This window comes from Petromyzon marinus, chromosome 19 (assembly GCF_048934315.1).
Source record: "Petromyzon marinus isolate PM22_M1 ecotype Great Lakes invasive population chromosome 19, UKy_Petmar_22M1.pri1.0, whole genome shotgun sequence".
NCBI lineage: Eukaryota > Metazoa > Chordata > Hyperoartia > Petromyzontiformes > Petromyzontidae > Petromyzon > Petromyzon marinus.
The window spans coordinates 8,706,046-8,727,978 of NC_133685.1; the positions used below are offsets into that span (position 1 = coordinate 8,706,046).

The 21,933-nt window shown below is 50.8% G+C and overlaps 1 protein-coding gene across 3 annotated transcripts in view; it reads right to left on the bottom strand.

Annotated features, from left to right (window-relative positions):
- LOC116943871 (uncharacterized) overlaps positions 1 to 20,122 on the bottom strand; it is a 35,743-nt gene extending 15,621 nt beyond the window's left edge. The window contains exons 1-7 of one of the 3 annotated variants that reach the window (XM_032957154.2): positions 19,745 to 20,122; positions 17,107 to 17,264; positions 12,279 to 12,952; positions 9,869 to 9,999; positions 5,062 to 5,352; positions 3,984 to 4,056; positions 1,173 to 1,336 (exon numbers count right to left, since the gene is read on the bottom strand). In XM_032957154.2, coding sequence (XP_032813045.2) covers positions 1,173 to 1,336; positions 3,984 to 4,056; positions 5,062 to 5,352; positions 9,869 to 9,999; positions 12,279 to 12,855 — 1,236 coding nt within the window. In that variant the 5' untranslated portion in view covers positions 12,856 to 12,952; positions 17,107 to 17,264; positions 19,745 to 20,122. The remainder of the gene's footprint in view (positions 1 to 1,172; positions 1,337 to 3,983; positions 4,057 to 5,061; positions 5,353 to 9,868; positions 10,000 to 12,278; positions 12,953 to 17,106; positions 17,265 to 19,744) is intronic. The other 2 variants (XM_032957152.2, XM_032957153.2) reach the window with 2 other exon arrangements.
- Positions 20,123 to 21,933: the final 1,811 nt, after the last annotated feature.

Here is a 21,933-nt window from a genome sequence, read left to right on the forward strand (position 1 = left end):
ACAGATAGAGACACACACACAGATAGAGACACACACAGATAGACACACACAGATAGAGACACACACACAGATAGAGACACACACAGATAGACACACACAGATAGAGAGACACACACAGATAGAGAGACACACACAGACAGATAGACACACACAGATAGACACACACACACAGATAGAGACACACACAGATAGAGACACACACAGATAGGGACACACACAGGCAGAGACACACACAGATAGAGACACACACACAGACAGAGAGACACACACACAGACAGAGAGACACACACAGACAGAGAGACACACACAGATAGAGAGACACACACAGATAGAGACACACACACCGACAGAGAGACACACACAGATAGAGAGACACACACAGATAGAGACACACACACAGATAGAGACACACACAGACAGAGAGACACACACAGATAGACACACACAGATAGAGACACACACACACCGACAGAGACACACACACAGACAGAGAGACACGCACAGATAGAGACACACACACAGACAGAGAGACACACACAGAAAGACACACACAGATAGAGACACACACACAGACAGAGAGACACACACAGACAGAGAGACACACACAGATAGACACACACACAGACAGAGAGACACACACAGATAGACACACACAGATAGAGACACACACACACACAGACAGAGAGACACACACACAGACAGAGAGACACACACACAGACAGAGAGACACACACAGATAGACACACACACAGATAGACACACACACACAGATAGAGACACACACACAGACAGAGAGAGACACACACAGAGAGACACACACACACACAGATAGACACACACACAGATAGACACACACACAGACAGAGAGACACACACAGATAAGAGACACACACAGAGAGACACACACACACACAGAGAGACACACAGATAGACACACACACAGACAAAGAGACACACACAGACAGAGAGACACACAGATAGACACAGACAGAGAGACACACAGATAGACACACACACAGACAGAGAGACACACAACCACACAGAGTTAACCACTGCTCGGTGTGGGTTGGCAAAGGTGGAGGTGGGGAGGGTGCATGGGGGGGGGGGTGCGGTGCGTGGGGGGGGTGCAGAAAAAGGGGGGGGGGCCATGGTGGCACGTGGCTGCCGCTCACCCTGGTGCGGGACTGCGGGCAGTCCTCCAGGAGCACCCTGAACGTCTGGGCGCCCTTGGTGGGGGAGGTCCGCGACTTGCGGCCGAGCCCCCCGCTCACCACGTACTGCCAGAGGCCCTTGCCGAAGCTCGACCTGCTCGAGGACGACCGGCGGGACAACGACGCTGGGAGACGCACGGGACGGGGACGCACGCAGCGCGCGGTCAAGGCCTCAAGCGCACGAAGGAGAATGTCGATCGACCGCAGGTCAGGAGGGTCGGTCGCATCGACTAGGCCGGGCGTGGTGGGGTCGAGTGTGGGTGCTCAGGCCCCTGCCGAGATGAAGAGTACAAACCTGTCAACCCCTTATCAGTGCCCTACCTTATTACAGACCAAGTCAGACCTTATTGGTCATCTTACAAAGTCCCAACACAAACAAATCGACAAAACATTTTTTTTGCCCGTATTGAAACGGCTCCGCGCCGAATGGAGCTGAAAACTCAATTTGCCTGTACAACAATAGGGGTAAACCGTATGGGTTGACAAGATTGAGAGTAGCCTCAAAATTCCCTCTCCAGCGGAGGCCCTTCCACCCAATGGCAGAACCAGGATTTTCAGGTAGGGGGGGGCAACCCCTCCAGCAATGAGAAATGCTAGAGGAGTTGTTAGTAAGGAGTTGTTAGTAAGTAAGGAGTTGTTAGTAAGTAAGGAGTTGTTAGTAAGTAAGGAGTTGTTAGTAAGTAAGGAGTTGTTAGTAAGGACTTGTTAGTAAGTAAGGAGTTGTTAGTAAGTAAGGAGTTGTTAGTAAGTAAGGAGTTGTTAGTAAGTAAGGACTTGTTAGTAAGTAAGGAGTTGTTAGTAAGTAATGAGTTGTTAGTAAGTAATGAGTTGTTAGTAAGTAAGGAGTTGTTAGTAAGGAGTTGTTAGTAAGTAAGGACTTGTTAGTAAGTAAGGAGTTGTTAGTAAGTAAGGAGTTGTTAGTAAGTAAGGAGTTGTTAGTAAGTAAGGAGTTGTTAGTAAGGACTTGTTAGTAAGTAAGGAGTTGTTAGTAAGGAGTTGTTAGTAAGTAAGGCGTTGTTGGTAAGTAAGGAGTTGTTAGTAAGTAAGGAGTTGTTAGTAAGTAAGTAGTTGTTAGTAAGTCAGGAGTTGTTAGTAAGTAAGGAGTTGTTAGTAAGGACTTGTTAGTAAGTAAGGACTTGTCCCTTGCTGTTTATTCGACGCGTGTGCGGCGATGGCGCAGCCATCGATGGAGGGTCGAATTCGAACCGCGTTGTGTGATGATCGGCATCGCTGAAGGTGTTGATGCCTTCAGAGAAGTCGTGTGCTCTGTATACGCAACTTTGCACAATTCTGCGAGTCACTTATAACCGCTTTTCCATTACTTATTGCCAATTATGGACTCAGACTATTGTCCTATCATCTCATAGAGTCCCTGGCACGTAATAATATGCTACACAGTGGCAGTGGGGGTCGCAAAATGCCGATCGGATCATTGGGGGGGCACGTGTCACCCCCCCCCCCCCCCACCAGCAGTAGCATCAGCAAGAAATTTCAGCGCTCAACTTTACCTTTTTCAGAGAATTCTAACTGGGTTTTATGAGGGTTTCTTTTTTACCGTCACTGCCCTTGTTCGAGCGATAGTGACGTTTATAGCGAGGCGGTTTTTTTTTAAATTGCCCAGGAAGTGACGGCTGGGCTGGGTGAATGCTCTTGTTCGCAGCAACAATCAGCTCGACTGTTTCAGGCGTCACAAACCCCCCCCCCCCCTGTACCCCCAATAAAAACTTGAACTGTGCTTCGTTATTAACTTTGACAATGTTGCACAACCGTGTGATGTCAGCGGGGACTTGGAATGCAATGAGGGCCTTCACCCACTGTCTCCGCACAGGTGCGTGCAACGCCATCGTTCCGGCGTTCGGAATTAAAACTGACCTAAACAAAAAAAATTGTATTAACCAGGTATGGCCCACTGAGCTGTAAAGCTCTTTTTCAGAAGCGACCTGGCCACAAATGATAGTTCACCAAAGTGGCTTATGCTCATGGGTTTGATCCTGACCCTGATGCCTGCTATATATTTGGAGATTACATGTTCTCTCCGTGGTCACGTGGATTTCTCTCCGGGTCCTCCGGTTTTTCCCTCCACGTTTAGAATCAACATCACGCATTTAGAGTATTTGGCTGCTATACATTTCCACGCGATAAGCCACTTCGTTGAGCTATAATTTGTGATAGGCAGTTCGCTTCTGAAAAATAGCTATATAGCTCGGTGGTGCCGTACCTGGTAAAATAAAAAAGTTAGTTTAATTTTTTTTTTTAAATAGTTTAGTTTTCGCCAATTCCTCTTTGCTGAATGGCACAGCCGACTTTGTAAGACCGGCCGATATTATTTCAGAAACTGCGACATCGAGGGAGAGGCCGATCTAAGCTACATGACTCAGTGGGCCTTGCCTGGTAAAATGAAAACAATTGTTAACATCTTAGATTATAAACAAAGAAACAAAAAGTGAGACGGAAACGTTTCAGGGGAAAGTGAGCAGCTCCTGCGAGGGTTCCAGAGGCACGAGTGTGGTATATACGGAAGCACGTTGAACTTCTTTCGCACCGTAAGTAGCCAACCATGCTATTCGGAGGTGTGGGGGGAAGGAGTAACAAACTAAATAAATTAGTTTGTCAATCTAGACGATTTAAAAGTCCACAGCTCCAGCGGCTTCCTAATGTCGGAAGGAAGAGCGCGTTCCAGACGGCCGCAGAAGCAGCGCATCTGAACGCGCCGTGCCAGCCTATTATTCCGATGGTGTCTCGGGTGGAAGAGTCGGGGAGGCAGTTGCTCACAGGCTCGGGGGAAGACGTCGCCAGCATCCGCTTCGGGTGGGGATCTGTCGCTGCTCTGCCCCAGTGCTTGAGCCTACGCGGAGAGGGAGAGGACAAGTCGTGCCCGGTCAGTCAAGTGGCCGGCGTCGGCACGGCCAAGCGCTTGGCCCCGGTTCGCTCCAGAGGACAGCATCGCCGGGCCGCGTGATCAGACCGGGTTCTCAAGAGGGGGCGCGTCGGGCCGACGTTGGCCCAACGTGCCCTTCGCAAATGGACTCCTCCCTCCGTCCACCCGGCAAGCAGAAGCAGCGCCAGCAGCAGTGGTGGCGGCAGTTAGAAACGCAAGCAGCAGGAGCAGGAGCATCAGCAGTAACAACACCAGCAACACCAGCAGTAGCACCAACACCAGCAGTAACAACACCAGCAACACCAGCAGTAGCACCAACACCAGCAACACCAGCAGTAGCACCAGCAGTAGCACCAGCAACATCAGCAGTAACAACACCAGCAACACCAGCAGTAGCACCAACACCAGCAGTAGCACCAGCAGTAACAACACCAGCAACACCAGCAGTAGCACTAACACCAGCAGTAACAACACCAGCAACACCAGCAGTAGCACCAACACCAGCAACACCAGCAGTAACAACACCAGCAACACCAGCAGTAACAACACCAGCAACACCAGCAGTAACACCAACACCAGCAACACCAGCAGTAACACCAGCAGTAGCAACACCAGCAACACCAGCAGTAGCACCAACACCAGCAGTAACAACACCAGCAACACCAGCAGTAGCACCAGCAGTAACAACACCAGCAGTAGCACTAACACCAGCAGTAACAACACCAGCAACACCAGCAGTAGCACTAACACCAGCAGTAACAACACCAGCAACACCAGCAGTAGCACCAGCAGTAACAACACCAGCAGTAACAACACTAGCAGTAGCACCAGCAGTAGCACCAACAGTAACAACACCAGCAGTAGCACCAGCAGTAGCACCAGCACCAACACCACCAGCAGCAGCAGCAGCAGCGGCCACTACTACCGAGTCTGCGACCCCCCACTCCCCGCCAACCCCAGCGCGCCTCTCACCCGGGCCTCGTGCACGGCGAGGCCCCAGGCCAGCGCGTCGGCCTGGCCCTCGGCGTGGAAGAGGAAGTCGCGGCCGTCGTGCGTGGAGAGGCCCAGGACGTGGACGCCGCGCTGCTCGCTGGACACGACGTCGCACGTGCACGCCGCCAGGGAGATCTTCCGCGGCCGCCGCTGCCGCTGCTGCTGCCGCTTGCGAGCGCGTCCCACCGGGGGGGTGCCGCCGTGCAGCACGAGGAGCCCCGCGCTCACCTCGACGTACACCGGGGCCAGCCGGCGGCTTGGCTGCTGGAGCTTCGGAAACAAAGACACGAGTAGAGCAACGTCGCCATTGTCGTCATCATCAGCATCATCATCGTCAGCTGCAGCTGCTGGAGCTTCGGAAACAAAGACACGAGTAGAGCAACGTCGTCATTGTCGTCATCATCAGCATCGTCATCGTCTGCTGCAGCTGCTGGAGCTTCGGAAACAAAGACGCGAGTAGATCAACGTCGTCATTGTTGTCATCATCAGCATCATCATCAGCATCATCATCGTCAGCTGCTGCTGCTGGAGCTTCGTAATAAACCCACGTGTAAAGCGACATCGTTATTGTCGTCATCATCATCATCGTCAGCTGCTGCTGGAGCTTCGGAAACAAAGTCACGAGTAGAGCAACGTCGTCATTGTTGTCATCATCAGCATCATCATCGTCAGCTGCAGCTGCTGGAGCTTCGGAAACAAAGTCACGAGTAGAGCAACGTCGTCATTGTCGTCATCATCAGCATCATCATCGTCAGCTGCTGCTGCTGGAGCTTCGTAATAAACCCACGTGTAAAGCGACATCGTCATTGTCGTCATCATCAGCATCATCATCGTCAGCTGCTGCTGGTGCTGGAGCTTCGGAAACAAAGACACGAGTAGAGCAACGTCGTCATTGTCGTCATCATCAGCATCGTCATCGTCTGCTGCAGCTGCTGGAGCTTCGGAAACAAAGACACGAGTAGAGCAACGTCGCCATTGTCGTCATCATCAGCATCATCATCGTCAGCTGCAGCTGCTGGAGCTTCGGAAACAAAGACACGAGTCGAGCAACGTCGTCATTGTTGTCATCATCAGCATCATCATCGTCAGCTGCAGCTGCTGGAGCTTCGGAAACAAAGACGCGAGTAGATCAACGTCGTCATTGTTGTCATCATCAGCATCATCATCGTCAGCTGCAGCTGCTGGAGCTTCGGAAACAAAGACACGAGTAGAGCAACGTCGTCATTGTTGTCATCATCAGCATCATCATCGTCAGCTGCAGCTGCTGGAGCTTCGGAAACAAAGACACGAGTAGAGCAACGTCGTCATTGTTGTCATCATCAGCATCATCATCGTCAGCTGCAGCTGCTGGAGCTTCGGAAACAAAGACACGAGTAGAGCAACGTCGCCATTGTCGTCATCATCAGCATCATCATCGTCAGCTGCAGCTGCTGGAGCTTCGGAAACAAAGTCACGAGTAGAGCAACGTCGTCATTGTCGTCATCATCAGCATCATCATCGTCAGCTGCTGCTGGTGCTGGAGCTTCGGAAACAAAGACACGAGTAGAGCAACGTCGTCATTGTCGTCATCATCAGCATCATCATCGTCAGCTGCTGCTGGTGCTGGAGCTTCGGAAACAAAGACACGAGTAGAGCAACGTCGTCATTGTTGTCATCATCAGCATCATCATCGTCAGCTGCTGCTGCTGGAGCTTCGTAATAAACCCACGTGTAAAGCGACATCGTTATTGTCGTCATCATCATCATCGTCAGCTGCTGCTGGAGCTTCGGAAACAAAGTCACGAGTAGAGCAACGTCGTCATTGTCATCATCAGCATCATCATCGTCAGCTGCTGCTGCTGGAGCTTCGTAATAAACCCACGTGTAAAGCGACATCGTTATTGTCGTCATCAGCTGCTTCTGGAGCTTATAAACAAACCACAAGTGAAGAGCAACGTCCTTATTGTAGTCACATGTTACGCCTGAGTGTTGAATGTATATACTGTATGTTCAACTTCTTTTCGCACCGTATGTAGCCAACCGCGCGAATATCGGAGGCGCAATCAGCTGCTTGAGCTTTGAAACAAGCCACGTGTAGAGCGACATCGTCGTTCTTGTCATTAGCACGGTTGGCTCTCGTACGGTGCGAAAGAAGTTCAACACACGCAAGTAGATTTCCAGCTCCGCTGGTTTTTCATCCGCAGCTGACTCCACGCCAGAGTGAAACTTCGCTAAGAGGGGACGAGACTTTGAGAGCCATCCTGTCGCTCCAACGGATGTCACCGCAAAGCCCCCCCCCCCCCCCCCAAAAACCCGAGTAAAATGCATGAAGGCCACAACAACACGTTGTTTTTCCTGTGTAGAATGGGGGGGGGGGGGGGGTGGTATAGAATGCGAAATCTCTTTTTGTTATTCTTGGTTCTTTAGGGAAAGTCACGTAGAAGGGAAATAATAAAGATTAAAAATTTATTTCATTATTTCCCTTCTACGTGACTTTACCGAAAGAACCTAGAATATGAATCCCTGCAGTCACGAAAGCTTTAAATCAATGTGAGCTACGCGTGCGTGTCAACACGCGTGTGAGTCAGGAGCGCTGACGCAGTGGTTATCGGTGGCCACCCTCCCGGCCGCGGCTAACATCAGCGGCGAGTGACATCGTCTTCATGGCCCGAGAAACCCACGTCCTTCTTCACGAGCCAGCGACTCTCTAGTGGGGTGAAGTACGGTCACAACAACAACAACACAACAACACCCCACAACCGACACGGAGTGGGGCGGCCTTCATCCAGCAGTGGATTAGCAAAGGTGCTGTGAGTTATACTAGAGTTGCTGTATTCGCCTATTTTTCGTGTGTCCGTGAATTTCTCACAAGCGTGGTGGTCATCGAGCAAACCTACATAACCCGCCCACGGATATCATCCGAGCCCTCCTCGATCTGTGCACAAAGCCGCTCCCTTAAAATGACATTTCATATTAAAATGGCATTTCATAAGTTCGCCAACTCGTCCGGTCCGCCACGCGAACACGCACCAGTGATGGTTAATGGTTGACTACATGAATCACCCCTCATCCCTGCTTCGATTGAAGGGTTACCAGCAAAGCACACAGCCGATAGCAATCGTCCAGGAGACGACCCCGGTCTGGCCCGTAGCCAATACACAAGTCCGTGCGTGCGCGGTGTGACTCGCAGAGATTAGCATCGCCCACCCGCATTACATGAGAGGTAGGGATGGGTCCGTCCATAAATGACGTCACGCACCTAGCGGGGGGGCGGGGGGGGGCGGTCAGACATTTGTGACGAGGAGGTGGGGGGGGTTTAGAAATGTGACGTCACATCAAAATGCGCAACTTTAAATAAATATAGAATTGTTATAACAACACTAATTGGTATAACAACACTCATACAACATCAGAGTGCAGCGCCACATTAAATACGCACTACAATGACAATAGTTTAAAGCGATTTGAAGCATGTTTTGTTTTCAAAATGGAAATATGTTTTTTTATTTGGGGGGGGGGGGGTGGGGGCAGAGCTTTGTGACATCATATCTGAGTGGGGGTCTGACTTTTTGTGACGCCGTGTGACGAGGGGGGGGGGGGTAAAACATCGTCCAAAATCGCGTGACGTCATTTATGAACGGCCCCTCAATGGGACCACCTTAACCGCTCGCCCCGAGTAGGGGGAGGGTGGGGGGGGCACAGGAGGGAGAGTTGGGACGAGCGAGGAAAGGGGATCGGGGCTTTTGCGAGGCGACTCTCCGGGCGTGCACAAATCTCCTCCCCATGACGCGCTGGATGTAAATCACCAGCGAAATGTCACTGTGCTCAAATCGTAAATGTTGTGGATTTACTCTCCAACACACCGGTGGGCTGAAGCAGTCGCCTAACTGGCACGCTTTGCTCACATGACAAACCATACCTGTCAGCTGCGTCGGGTGGTGGCGGGTTAACGACACATTTATTACTTGCACAATCCAACCCCAAAAATAAAAACTTGATTATGAGTTATTACGAGCGCGTTGATGTGTTTAAAAAAAAAACACCCAACAGGAACGACCAGGCGTCAAGAACTTCTCTTACACAGGCGGCGTTAAGTCCATCATCCCACAGCGATGTATAAGATGTCTCTCGCTGTGTGGAGTAGTTAACAGCGGCTGTATTCCCCTGTGGACAGACTCGGTCCCACCAGAGGAATGCGTAATGTCCACCGCTGGCTCAGGGCTGTGAACAGGAGGCGAGCACCGCCTCGATGCGCGTGTGCAGGAAGGGATTCAGTTTTGAGAGGTTTTTTTTAAAAAAAAATTTGTAGTCCTCCCCCCGTACCTCCGATTAGCGCGGTTGGCTACGTACGGTGCGAAAGAAGTTCACCAGTTCAGGCCACCGGCGGCGGGCACGTGCTGGCCGGGACGCCACAGAGCAGCGGTGGGCAACCTGCGTCGCGTGGAGACCCACGTGGTGGCCTGGTCTCGGTGTGTCTAGGGGTGACGCGTTGGGTGTGGAGTTGGGGTGGGTGGGGTCACGATGAGTGTACGAGCAACGATGTCGAGCCTGTGGCCCGCCGAGGTGAAGGAGGGCCGCTCACGTGGCCACCGTTGACTTCACGAGTGAAGCAGAGGAAGACCTCGCAGAGTTAGTGGCCTTGACGACGACGAAGAGATGTGGCCGCTGCTTGAGCCACGTCGACACAAGACAGAGGAGAGTGCAAACCGATGACGAAATGTGCTTCGGACGCCTACGACGGGGCTGCCCGCGCCATGGATCACGATGATGATGATGATGCGAAGCAGAGGCACGCGCAGGGACCCACCTTGCCATCGTGCGTGTGGCAGTAACGCAGCCAGCCCTGCTTGATGGGCATGGTGGGCGAGAGCTCCCTGCATGGGGAGGTCGAGGCGCTGCTGAACTCCTCGCCCCATACATCCCTCGTGGGCGTCGTGTCTTTAGTGGGAAAAAAAATAGGGCAGAGGAACGCGCGCGCAATGATTAATTAGCCCAATGGGAAGCGGCTGGGAAAGGGGGAGAGTTGCGGGGGTTGCCGTTAGCGAGCGCCTATTAAGGCAAGAGACGTCGCCACGGTGGTTGTAACGGTGAGCAGCAATCCGGAGATTGAGCAGTTCGATCGATCTCCTGGCGGCTGCTAGTTGAAACGATGGGAGCCACGATTCCTAACCTAACCCCACTGCCTCTGTCAGCGGTACAAATGTGTGCGCGCAAAGAGTTAGTCGATCGGAAGTTTGCGTATGGTGGGGTGAAGTGTGAGCACTCCCACCTCCTCTAAGATGTCTGGCCAGTGTGAAAGACGAGGCCAAGTAACCTCTGAGAAGCGGATCTTCAGTGGAGGCCTTTCCACCAGAAGTGTTGTCATGCAGAGCCGCCCTTTAATGAAGGCGAGAACGGTACTCGAAGGGGTCGTGTAAGACAGCCTTTGTTTCCCCAGTGCAGTTGTTTCTCCATCAGGTAATTATTAAAGGCAAGGGTCAATATTTGAGTGAGTCAGGACAGGGTCGTGTAAACTCTGGCCAATGATTGCCACTGTAAATTGAATCCAGGCTGTCTGCATTGTAAGGCAGGCATGAATAATTACACACACATACACCCAACTATTTTATGTACATATGCATGTAGCCAACCATGCGAATCGGAGGTGCAAGACAAAGACAAATATAGTCCAAGAGACTGTTGGGGCAAGTGCTGTTAGCGATCACCTATGAAGGCCAGCACCACGCCCGACCGCCTTTGTCTCCCCAGTGGCGATGTTTACACCGCCCCAGGTACTCATTTGAGGCTGAGTCGACCTAGGGGAGAACCAGGACCGGTTCAAATAATCGTCACCGGTGCTGGCCGTGAGAGGGAATCGAACTCTGGTCGCCGGGTTCGAAGCGCAGCGTAGCGCTAACCGCTGCACCACCGCTCGGACGTGCCGGAGGGAGTACAACATACTCAACACAAAAAGCAGTTCTAAATAATTGAGTTATCATTCTACGTTTAAAAGTGCATCGCTCCAGTTGCTTCCTAATATCGGAAGGCACAGAGCGTTCCAGACGGCTGTAGACGAAAATCTGAAAGCGCGCGATGCAGTGGCCGTCTTTGTTTGACGGGCAGCCAAAAGCCACTAAAAGTTGGTCATGACATCACTACATAGCCTGTGCCAGGCTTGGTGCAAACTGAAGTTCACAGCACAGAAGCAGGTATTATGAGCTACGGGTTATCGGAGCTCATTGATGGAACCTGTCAAAAAATCTCATTGCAAAGGACTCTCCTGAAAATGAGACCTGAGACTCGGTGACCCTTTGCTGGATAAATGTTTTGGCATTTTTCTTGGCCTGGAATAAAACTCAGGTCGCTGGGTTCACAGTCCGGTGCACTAACCGCCGCAATCCACAAGAGTACCATAACGAGACAAAATATGAACATGATTTATATTATGATTGTTTTAATGTGCATGTGTGTGTGTGCGGTAGTGTAGCGGTTAGCGCGCTGCGCTACGAACCCGGCGAACCGAGATTGATTCCCGCTCACGGCCAACACCAGTGGCGATTATATGAACCGGTCCTGGGACCTCCCCTAGGTCGACTCAGCCTCAAACGAGTAGCTGGTGCGATGTGTAGTAAACATCGCCACTGGGGATACAAAGGCGGCCGGGCGTGGCGCTGGCCACCCACCCCCTCGTGTGCCGTGCCGGCCTTCATAGGTGCTTGCTAACAGCACTTGCCCCAACAGCCTGTGAAGTCTATACGGGGGATCTTTGTCTTTTGTGTGTTTGTCAGTGGGGAGCGGTAGTGCAAAGGTTAACGCGCTGTACTACGAACCTGGTGACCGGAGTTCTATTTCATCTTTCGGCCAACACCCAGTGACGATTATCTGGACCGGTCCTGGGCCTCTCCTAGGTCCACTCAGCCTAAAATGAGTAACTGCTGCGGTGTGAAGCATCACCACTGGGGAGACAAAGGCGGCCGGGCGTGGTTGCTGGCCACCCACCCACCCCCTCGTGTACCCGTGCCGGGCTTCATAGGTGCTGCTACTCGCTAACAGCACTTGCCCCAATAGTCTGTCAAGGCTACACGGGTGACACCATAATAGCCATTTTCTGTACTTTTGAGGCATAAGCAATTAAAAAATAACACTTACTACCCGGGAAAAAAAAAATCGTGTTACATAGCGCGTGATCTTTGTCTCATTGTCAACGCCCCGTGAGGCCGGCCGGTTCGCCAACTCACCGTCGCAGGGGCCGCAGATCGAACGATCGGCGGACGTGGGCGTCGAGGCGAAGCCGCCCCCGTCCACGGCCGCCGCCGCCTCTCCGGCCCGGCGAGTCGCACCGCCCGGCGGGCCGCCGCCGCCGCCCTTGGCGCCGTCGCCGTCCGGCTCCGACAGCGACTCGAGGTTCAGGGAGAGCACGCCGGGGTCGGGCCGCGCCGCCGGCAAAGGGGAACCGCGCAACCCCTCCGAGCTGGGGCTCTCGGGCCATGAGCCGCCACCGCCGTCGTCGTTGTCGTCGTCGTTGTCGTCATCGTTGTCGTCATCGTTGTCGTCATCGTTGTCATCATCGTTGTCGTCGCCGCCGCCGTCGTCGTCGTTGTCGTCGTCATCGGCGGCAGCCGCGCGCGGCACGCTCAGCCGTTCTGGTCTCAGCACCCAGATGGGCGACTGCGGTGCGTCCTCCTCGCCGCCGCGGTTCCGACCGTCGCTGAGCAGGCGAAGGCTCGGAGGGGGCTGGACGGCGCGGGGTGACTCGTCGGCGTGTCCGCCGAGGCCCCCGTCCGGGCCGTTGCTGGCGATGACGGGAGACGACATCGTCGGGATGCTCGGTGCGCGTAGCGACGACGCCGTGTGGGATGTTCGAGCCGGCCGAGATCGGTCGATGGCTCACTGTGGGCTCCGGACGATAGATCTACACGGGAAGAACGCACGCGGAAGAAGGTAGCTCAGTGAAATGCGAGACATTTCAAAATGGCACGCAAAAACTGACTCAAGGGAACCTATTAGCTTATCTAATGACACATTAGCTTATCGCCCGTATATAAATGATTTACAGAAATCATTGTGAATAGAATAACAGAACATTTAGAGGCCAAGCAACCAAGGGAGCAAACTGAGTTAAATACAAATTATCTACCTTCGACCGCATACACATTATTGATCGGATTCTGGAAAGACTTGTGATTATCAAATAGCATTATTTTTGGCTTTTGCAGATTATGAAAATATATATCCAAGCTCTCACAAGCCAAGGGCCTCGATAAAATTATAGCTGGTATTTTTTTGTTTGTTACAAAAATGTAACAGCCACACTGAGATGGCACCTCCGACTCGGCACGGTGAGCTACGCACGGTGGCAAAGAGATTCAACATACACACATACGTACCGAAAGAAGTTCAGTAAACACGTACCTAAATCAAGAATGTTACCAAATAAACACTGGGAGAGGGGAGTCGTGCACGGCGCTTTCGCTCAAATTGGCCGTGGCACCGTTACAAAGGCGTTCAAGTCAAAAGGCACAGTTTGGAGCAAACACACTAAGCCGTCCCAGATACGTTGGCGACACAGACACCATCACGACCAATAAAAATGAACTTCGAGAAATGTGGTCGAAGATTTTCATGAAATAAGGCTGCAAAGTGGGGCTCAAGGTCAAATTATCAAACTTTTTTCTTTTTATTTCGCCAGGTCAGGCCAGCTGAGCTACGGAGCCTTTTTTCAGAAGCCACCTGGCCATCACAAAACATGGCTAAACGACGTGGCTTCTCACGTGGAAATGTATAGCAGCCAAATACTCTAAACGCATGTTTAATCTAAATGTGGATGAAAACCCCCAGGGAAGAACCCCACCCCCCCCACCCCCCCCACCCCCCCACCCCCCCCACCCCCCCCACCCCCCCCACCCCCCCCACCCCCCCCACCCCCCCCACCCCCCCCACGTGACCACGGGTAGAGAGATACACGCAAACTCCAAATATACAGGCATCAGGGTCGGGATCGAACTCATAACCACCAGTATAGCAGGTGAAGGAGTTAACATCCTGTCACCGTGGCGAGTCATGCACAACGGACACATTCAGAAAACCCATCCGAGCATGTGTGTACCTCGGGCAGTTATCGGAGGTGAGCCCGGAACCAAACTATTGAAAGAAAGTTGTGGACACGAGCAGGCTGTATTTGATTTGGAAAGGCGAACTTGATCATGAAAAGCAACATGCCGACATGGCTAAGTAAATCGTTCAATCTTGTTTTGAAGCTTTCGTGACTGCAGGAATCCATACTCTTTGGTACTTTCGGTAAAGTCACGTAGGTACTTTTCCAAAAGAACCAAAGAGTAGGCATATAGTTGTATACGATATATTCAGTGCCCCGAAAATTACTTGCTTTAACGTACGGCTCAGAAACCTGGACAAACTGGTGAAGATAATGAAACAACAGCTTCGATTTAAAGCTTTCGTGACTGCAAGGATTCATCTTCTTTGGTTCTTTCGGTAAAGTCACGTAGAATGAGAATAAAATAATAAATTGATAAAATAAAATAACACAATAAAATTCTCACGACGTTTCGGTCGTGAGAAAATTCTCACGACGTTTCTGTCGTGAGAATTTTATTGTGTTATTTTATTTTATCAATTTATTATTTTATTCTCATTCTACGTGACTTTACCGAAAGAACCAAAGAAGATGAAACAACAGCTGGCAAGTAACAAAGAGAAAGCACGGATAGGTGCTTGGCTTACAAACACACGGATTCGACGAGATTCACAAACTGGAGACCGGTGATCGAGACTAAGGATTGAATAGGTTGCATTCTGGCCACATGAATATACATCAAAACAAAGATACCCCCCCCTCCCCCAAATAGCCATTACAGACTGTTGAGACAAATGCTGTTAGTGAATGGCACCAACGAAGGCCGGAAGGGCACACGAGGACGTGGGTGGCCAGCACCACGCCCGGCCACCTTTGTCTCCCTAGTGGCGATGTTTACTACACACCGCGATAACCGCTGCGTCACCGCTCCCCACATATACGGCAGAGACAAATATCCCCCGTATAGCTTTACACAGAGTGCTGGGGCAAGTGCACGCGCACAGACGCACGTACGTATGTGTAAGCAGTCAACGCACGAGCCTACCGACACAGAAAGAGAGAATGATCGTCTAAGTTTAAAGCCGAATGTTGTTGGAACGAGTGCTGTTTGCGAGCGTCTCTTGAGTGCCGACACGGCACAGAGGTGACAGGAGCAGCACACCCGGCTGGACTTTGCTTCAAAGAGGCTTTTGTAATACAGTGCATACCGCACTAGGTACTCATTTAAGGTTAAGCAAACTTTAGGGAGGGCCAGGTTATTGTATAAACCTTACTTCATCATCATCATCATCAGCCAAACCACTGCTGTATGAATGCCTCCCTGTGCAAGCTGCTGTGCTGCAAAGTAAAGTTCGCTCGGGCAGAACGAATCGCTTAGAAGGAACGATGACCGCTGGTCGACATCAATGTGGGAGTCCCAGCCGAGGTTTTTTTTTGGAACTATTTTCCTTTTATTTTACCAGGTAAGGCCCACTGAACTATATAGCTCTTTTTCGGAAGCGACCTGGTTATCACAAAATGATACCTCAACGAAGTGGCTTATCACGTGGACATTTAAAGCAGCCAAATACAGTCTAAATGCGTGTTTCTAAATGTGGAGGGAAAAACCGGAGGACCCGGAGAAAAATCCACGCGACCACTGGGAGAACATGCAAACTCCAAATACACGGGCGTCAGGGTTGGGATCAAACCCTTGACCTCCTGTATACCGGGCGAGGCAGTTAACATCTCGCCACCATATCATAAATGGAACGCGTCAAGAGGACCGCATCAAGAGGACCGCGTCCACGGAGGAGATGGAGCGATGAATTTAGATTTCGTGCATATGCTGGGTGGAGTAATACATTGCAGGTTCGAGAAGGATACACCGTACCACTCGCGTGTGTCTGTTTAAATACTGTACACAAAACAACAACAACAACCGATTACAATTTGACGACAAGCAGCGGTGACGGCACTAGAGCACCTGTGCCAGGCTAGGTGCACTTTGTGGCCACTTGGATGAGTAAAGGCTCACCGGCAAGGAGGCGTTATGGATTAAGAGACTTAAAAAATGCATAAAAAACTAAAAACATTAAAATAGAAGAATATCCCCATTTTGACGTTATGTATGCATGTCCTTATGTTGAACATCTTTCACACCGCACATAGCCGACCGTGAAAATCGGAGGTGCGGGGGGGGGAGAACCAAAAACAACACACAAAGGTGTGCAGCACTGCATTTATATATATTAAAAAAGCTCTCAACCTGGTCCAGACCACCAGTTCAAAAGAACTGAACGTGTGGCCGTTTTGTCGTTGAGAGGCCACCCAACTCGTAGAGCCCAGACAATGTGGCCACCCCAACATTTCATTTTTTCGCCATTTACGGATTTGTCCCCGTTTTGGCGCGAAGCTTTGGCGTGAGCACGTGGCTGATGTTGAGCACCTTTCGGATGGCACACATGATAATAATAATAAAACTATGTAGAGTTGCACCATGTCGCATCGACCTTGGGGAGGTCCAGGACTGGTGCGGATGCCACCAGCCACTGCCATTGGCCAATGATCGAACCCGGGGCGGCGAGGATTTGTACAGCAGTGTGAGACCCAACGCACCACTGCTTCCCACAAAGACAAAGATCCCCCTCATAGCCTTTACATACTTTTGGGGTAGGTGCTTTTAGCGAGCACCGATGAAGCCTGCAATGGCACACAAGGAGTTGGGTGGCCAGCAACGACGCCCGACCGCCTTTGTCTCCCCCAGTGGCGATGTTTTGCACACCGCACCAGGTACTGAATTGAGATTGAGCAGACCTAGGCGAGGCCCAGTACCGGTTCAGATAATCGTCACTGGTTTTGGCCGTGAGCGGGAATCCAACTGGGGTCACCGGGTTCGTAGTGTGGCGTGCTATCCCGCGACACTGAGCACGCACACACACACAGACACACAAAAATGATTTCTTATAATTGGTAAAATATCTCAATCTCACCTCGACTCCGGCACTTGATTTGTGGTTGGATGATTCCCTCGGTCACTTTGTCACAATGTCCACGGGACTTCTTCGTGTGGTTACCATCGTCACCCCGTCGTCAATGCACATTGCTCTGCACGGCTCATATATATAGTACCGATGGGTATCCTGTATACCTGTGTATCGAGGGAGTGGGTTTGGGGGACACACGTTCCAAGATTCAAATACATTCTTTTGCTTCTTGTAAAAAAAAAGCAGGTTTTTTTTTTCTCGCTGAGCACGTTGACAAGGTCGATTGGACGGGACGCCAGCGGAATTGTATCGTTCGTGAACAAACTGGAAACGTCCCAGTGACGTTTAATTTTGTCTTCATTTTCACGCTGGGGCCGGTGGCGTCATCTCCATCGTCGTGTCCGAAAGCAAACGCAAGTCAAACGAAGATAGGCGTTGGTGGAAATTGTGCATTCCGATGGCGCAGACGGAAAGTGGAGAATCTCATGATGAAGCTCGTTTTCACAGATGGACAGGCCTTCATTAGGAAGTGGATTGATCATGGCTGATTATAATGATCATCATCATGATAATGGGACAGGGATCACAACACTTCTTAAAGGCTGAGTGTCCCAGTCTGTCAAAGATAAGTTAGAAGCTTCAATGGTAAAAGACTTTAAATTCTGACACGTCACGAGTGGTGTCACAGCAGTGCAGTTCCAGTACAGTACATCTACTTAAAGTTGTCACTTGCAGTGACTTGTTTAAGAGTGCATTCCTGAAAGTCACTTTAAAGTTGTTTTTTTCATCATTAACGAAGCTCCAAACTCACGTTAGCCAAGCCCGACTCAAACACCCAATATTGCGTATCAATATTTTCACATTTCTTCACATTTATTTTGTTTTATCATTGGACGTGGAATGTGCTCCAGCCACAGGGACGTGGAAAGTCAACATGCTATCTATCTACAGCAGCCAGTCTCTCTCTCTATATATATAACTTGCCTGGTGATGCGCACCACTTAGGCGGCGTGCATTCTACCAACCCTTGAGAAATGATCACGATGCCGATCATCTGATTTTACACACACGCGGAACAATGTCGGAGCCAAGATTTTCAGGTAGGGGGGGGGGGAACAACCTCTCCAGCAATGAAAAATGATAGAGTTGTTAGTAAGTAAGGACTTGTTAGTAAGTAAGGAGTTGTTAGTAAGGAGTTGTTAGTAAGTAAGGGCTTGTTAGTAAGTAAGGAGTTGTTAGTAAGTAAGGACTTGTCCCTTGCTGTTTATTCGACGCATGTGCGGCGATGGCGCAGCCATCGATGGAGGGTCGAATTCGAACCGCGTTGTGTGATGATCGGCATCGCGCTCGCTGAAGGTGTTGATGCCTTCAGGGAAGTCGTGTGCTCTGTATACGCAACTGCGCACAATTCTGTGAGTCACTTATAACTGCTTTGCCGTTACTTATTGCCAATTATGGACTCAGACTATTGTCCTATCATCTCATGGAGTCCCTGGCACGTAATAATATGCTACACAGTGGCAGTGGGGGTCGCAAAATGCCGATGTATTACTAATAAACCCCATTGAAATCCCTAATTTCGATCGGATCATTGGGCGGGGTGGGGGGCACGTGCCACCCCACCCCCACTGGCTCCGCCAGTGTGGCGGAATGTTCAAGTGGAGGAGCCCGTGCGTGATGGCACTGCAAGCCAGTACTCAGCGGCAGGCCATGGTTGATGGATTGTGTAGATTGCATCGTGTGCCTGCAAGACGCACGAACCTGCTGCCTGGGCTGTGAAGCATGCAGATATGTGGGTTGCAGCAAATGAACCTTATGGCGGGACCCCGGGATCCCATAAGTCCCCGGCTCTCGCATAAACTGCGTAGCGACGTCATTTTTTGTCTATATTCTTCATTCTTTCGGAAAAGTCACGTAAATATAAAACAAAAAAAAGCTAAAAATAAAATAAAAATAATAAGATAAGTAATAAATTTAAAATAACTAAAGCAAAAAACCCACGACGTTTCGATCGCAACACAAGCGGCCTTCATCAGAAACAATCTAATGGAACATTGAGAGCCAACAATTTACGATGCATACTTTAAAACAGGTACTGTGCGTGTGTGTGTGCATATATGCAAACACACACACACACCCATGGCAGGACTTTACGATTTATCGTACGAGGATTACGTTTCATTTTCCGTGGCAAATATCTTGGGGAGTTGCTTCATTTCGTACAGCAAAAACAAAGATCTCTCGTATAGCCTGTAACAGCCTGTTGGGGCAAGTGCTGTTTAGCGAGTGGCACCTATGAAGTCTGGAACGATTTCGCGTGGGTGGACAGCACCACGCCCGGCCGCCTTTGTCTCCTCGGTGGCGATGTTTACTACACACCGCACCGGCTACTCATTTTAGGCTGAGTCGACCTAGGGGGAAGCCCAGGACCGGTTCAGATAATCGTCACCGGTGTTGGTCGTGAGCGGGAATCGAACCCGGGTCGCCGGGTTCGTAGCGCAGCTTAGCGCTAACCGCTAGGCCACCGCTCCCCACGTATATCTTGGGAAGTTCGCACGCACGCACACAACACACGCGCGAGTCGATCTGTATCACAGTCGCAGGGCAATCGCGGTCACCATTCAATGCTGGAGAAGTCACTTACCATTGGCTCATGAAAGGCTCCTTGAACTTTAGGCGCACGCTCTCCCACCTGTGGCAGCTTCAATTAGCCGTGACTGCCCAGTTGAGGTGCGTCTCCATCCAACCTCTTGCCTGCGTTTCCTCCTCGGTGGACGCGCAAGAGTACACCCGGTCGCCTTGTGTGTTGCGTTGCGTGCGTGCGTGTGAGCGTGTCCCCGCGTCGCGCCTCGCTTCGTAACCGCTTCCAGCTGCTGGCACCTTGACTGGGGCAAGCCGTGTGTTGGTGGGATTACAGGAGGCGGGGGGGGGGGGCTAAAGTGCTCACTGTGACTGCATCACACCCGAGGTGCGCACGCGGGGAATTACCCCGAGCAACGTCATCCGCGTTGTGAATGGGGGTTGTTGACGTTTCAATAAGAAAAAAAAGTAAAACTATTGTGGGCGCGTGTGTGCGCTGTTGTATTCATAAAATTAATCACTGTTTGCTGTACAACTGCAGGTAGGTGGGGGGGGTTAATGTTTGCCCGAGTCACCGCCGGTGTAAAGGAGCGTCTCCGACGTTTTGCTAATCGCCAGAACAAAAGCGGCGGCGGTGGTCACCGCATCGCGCGGCCCTTTCAAGAAGCGCTTCTGCGGCCGTCTGGAACGCTCTTCCCTTCCGATATTAGGAAGCCGCGGGAACCGTGGTGCACTTTTAAATCGCCTAGATTGAAAACGAATATTCTATAGAATTGCTTTTTTTTGCGTTAAGTTTGTTGTCCTTCCCCCGCAGCTCCGATTAGCGCGGTTGGCTACGTACGATGCGTAAGAAGTTGAACATACACACACACACAAAGGAGGCACTTTCCACTTGACGAGAGGCAGCTCGCAGAGATCGCTCAAGTCGGGACCGTGTCACGTGTGCGTGTAATCATAATTATAACGACAATTTCGATAGCGTCCCAACAAGGCAAGCCATTCTTACAAGGGCGTAGGACAAACAACAACAACAACACGAAGTCAATCCATTCCAACCAGAATGAGATGGAGTTTTGAATAGATACCCGAACGTCGACAGTACGTTGCGCACGCTATAAAACTAAAACTATTGTTTTTTTTTTTACCGGGTAAGGCAAACTGAGCTATACGGCTATTTTGCAAAAGCGACCTGGCCACAAATGATAGCTCAATGAAGTGGCTTATAATGTTGGACATGTATAGCAGCCAAATGCTAGAAATGCGTGGTGTTGATTTTAAATGTGGAGGGAAACACCCGGAGGACCCGGAGAAAAATCCACGCGACCACGGAGAGAGAGTTCACCGCAAACTCCAAATATACAGCAGCAACAGGCGTCAGGGTCGGGATCGAACCCACGACCTCCTGTACACCGAGCGAGGAAGTTAACATCTCATAGCCACTGTGATGATGATGATGATGAGAGTGAGACACGCAGACTACAAATATACAGAGGCAGACGTCAGGTCGGGATCTAACCCACGACCTCCTGCACACCAGGCGAGGTAGTCAACATCTCCTAGCCACCGTGATGATGATGATGATAGAGGGAGACACGCAAACTCCAAATATACAGCAGCAGCAGGCGTCAGGGTCGGGATCGAACCCACGACCTCCTGTACACCGGGCGAGGTAGTTAACATCTCATAGCCACTGTGATGATGATGATGAGAGTGAGACACGCAGACTACAAATATACAGAGGCAGACGTCAGGGTCGGGATCGAACCCACGACCTCATGTACACCGGGCGAGGTAGTTAACATCTCCTAGCCAGCATGATGATGATGATGAGAGAGAGACACCGTAAACTCAAAATATACAGCAGCAGGCGTCAGGGTCGGGATCGAACCCACGACCTCCTGTACATGGGGAGAGGTAGTTAACATCTCCTAGCCACCGTGGCGCCCCCACACACAGGAGACAACGCCGCACGGTCCAGTCCACACGTATGCTCATGTCGCCGGCGATGCAGAACGTCGTCGTAAAACAATCAATGAAGACGAAAGATGCTCGAATAGCTTTGAGAGCTCATCGAACGGCAAGCGGCTATCTTGTATCCAAGCCTGGTCTGTAGATTATAGCAGCAATGAAACTTCAGCACTTGCAGAATGTTATTTCTACAATGACACTTAAATTTTAGTTCCCAGGTAAAGCCCACTCAGCAATTAGATACTTTTTATATGCCAATTTAAAAAGTGGTGATCAGAAAATGTT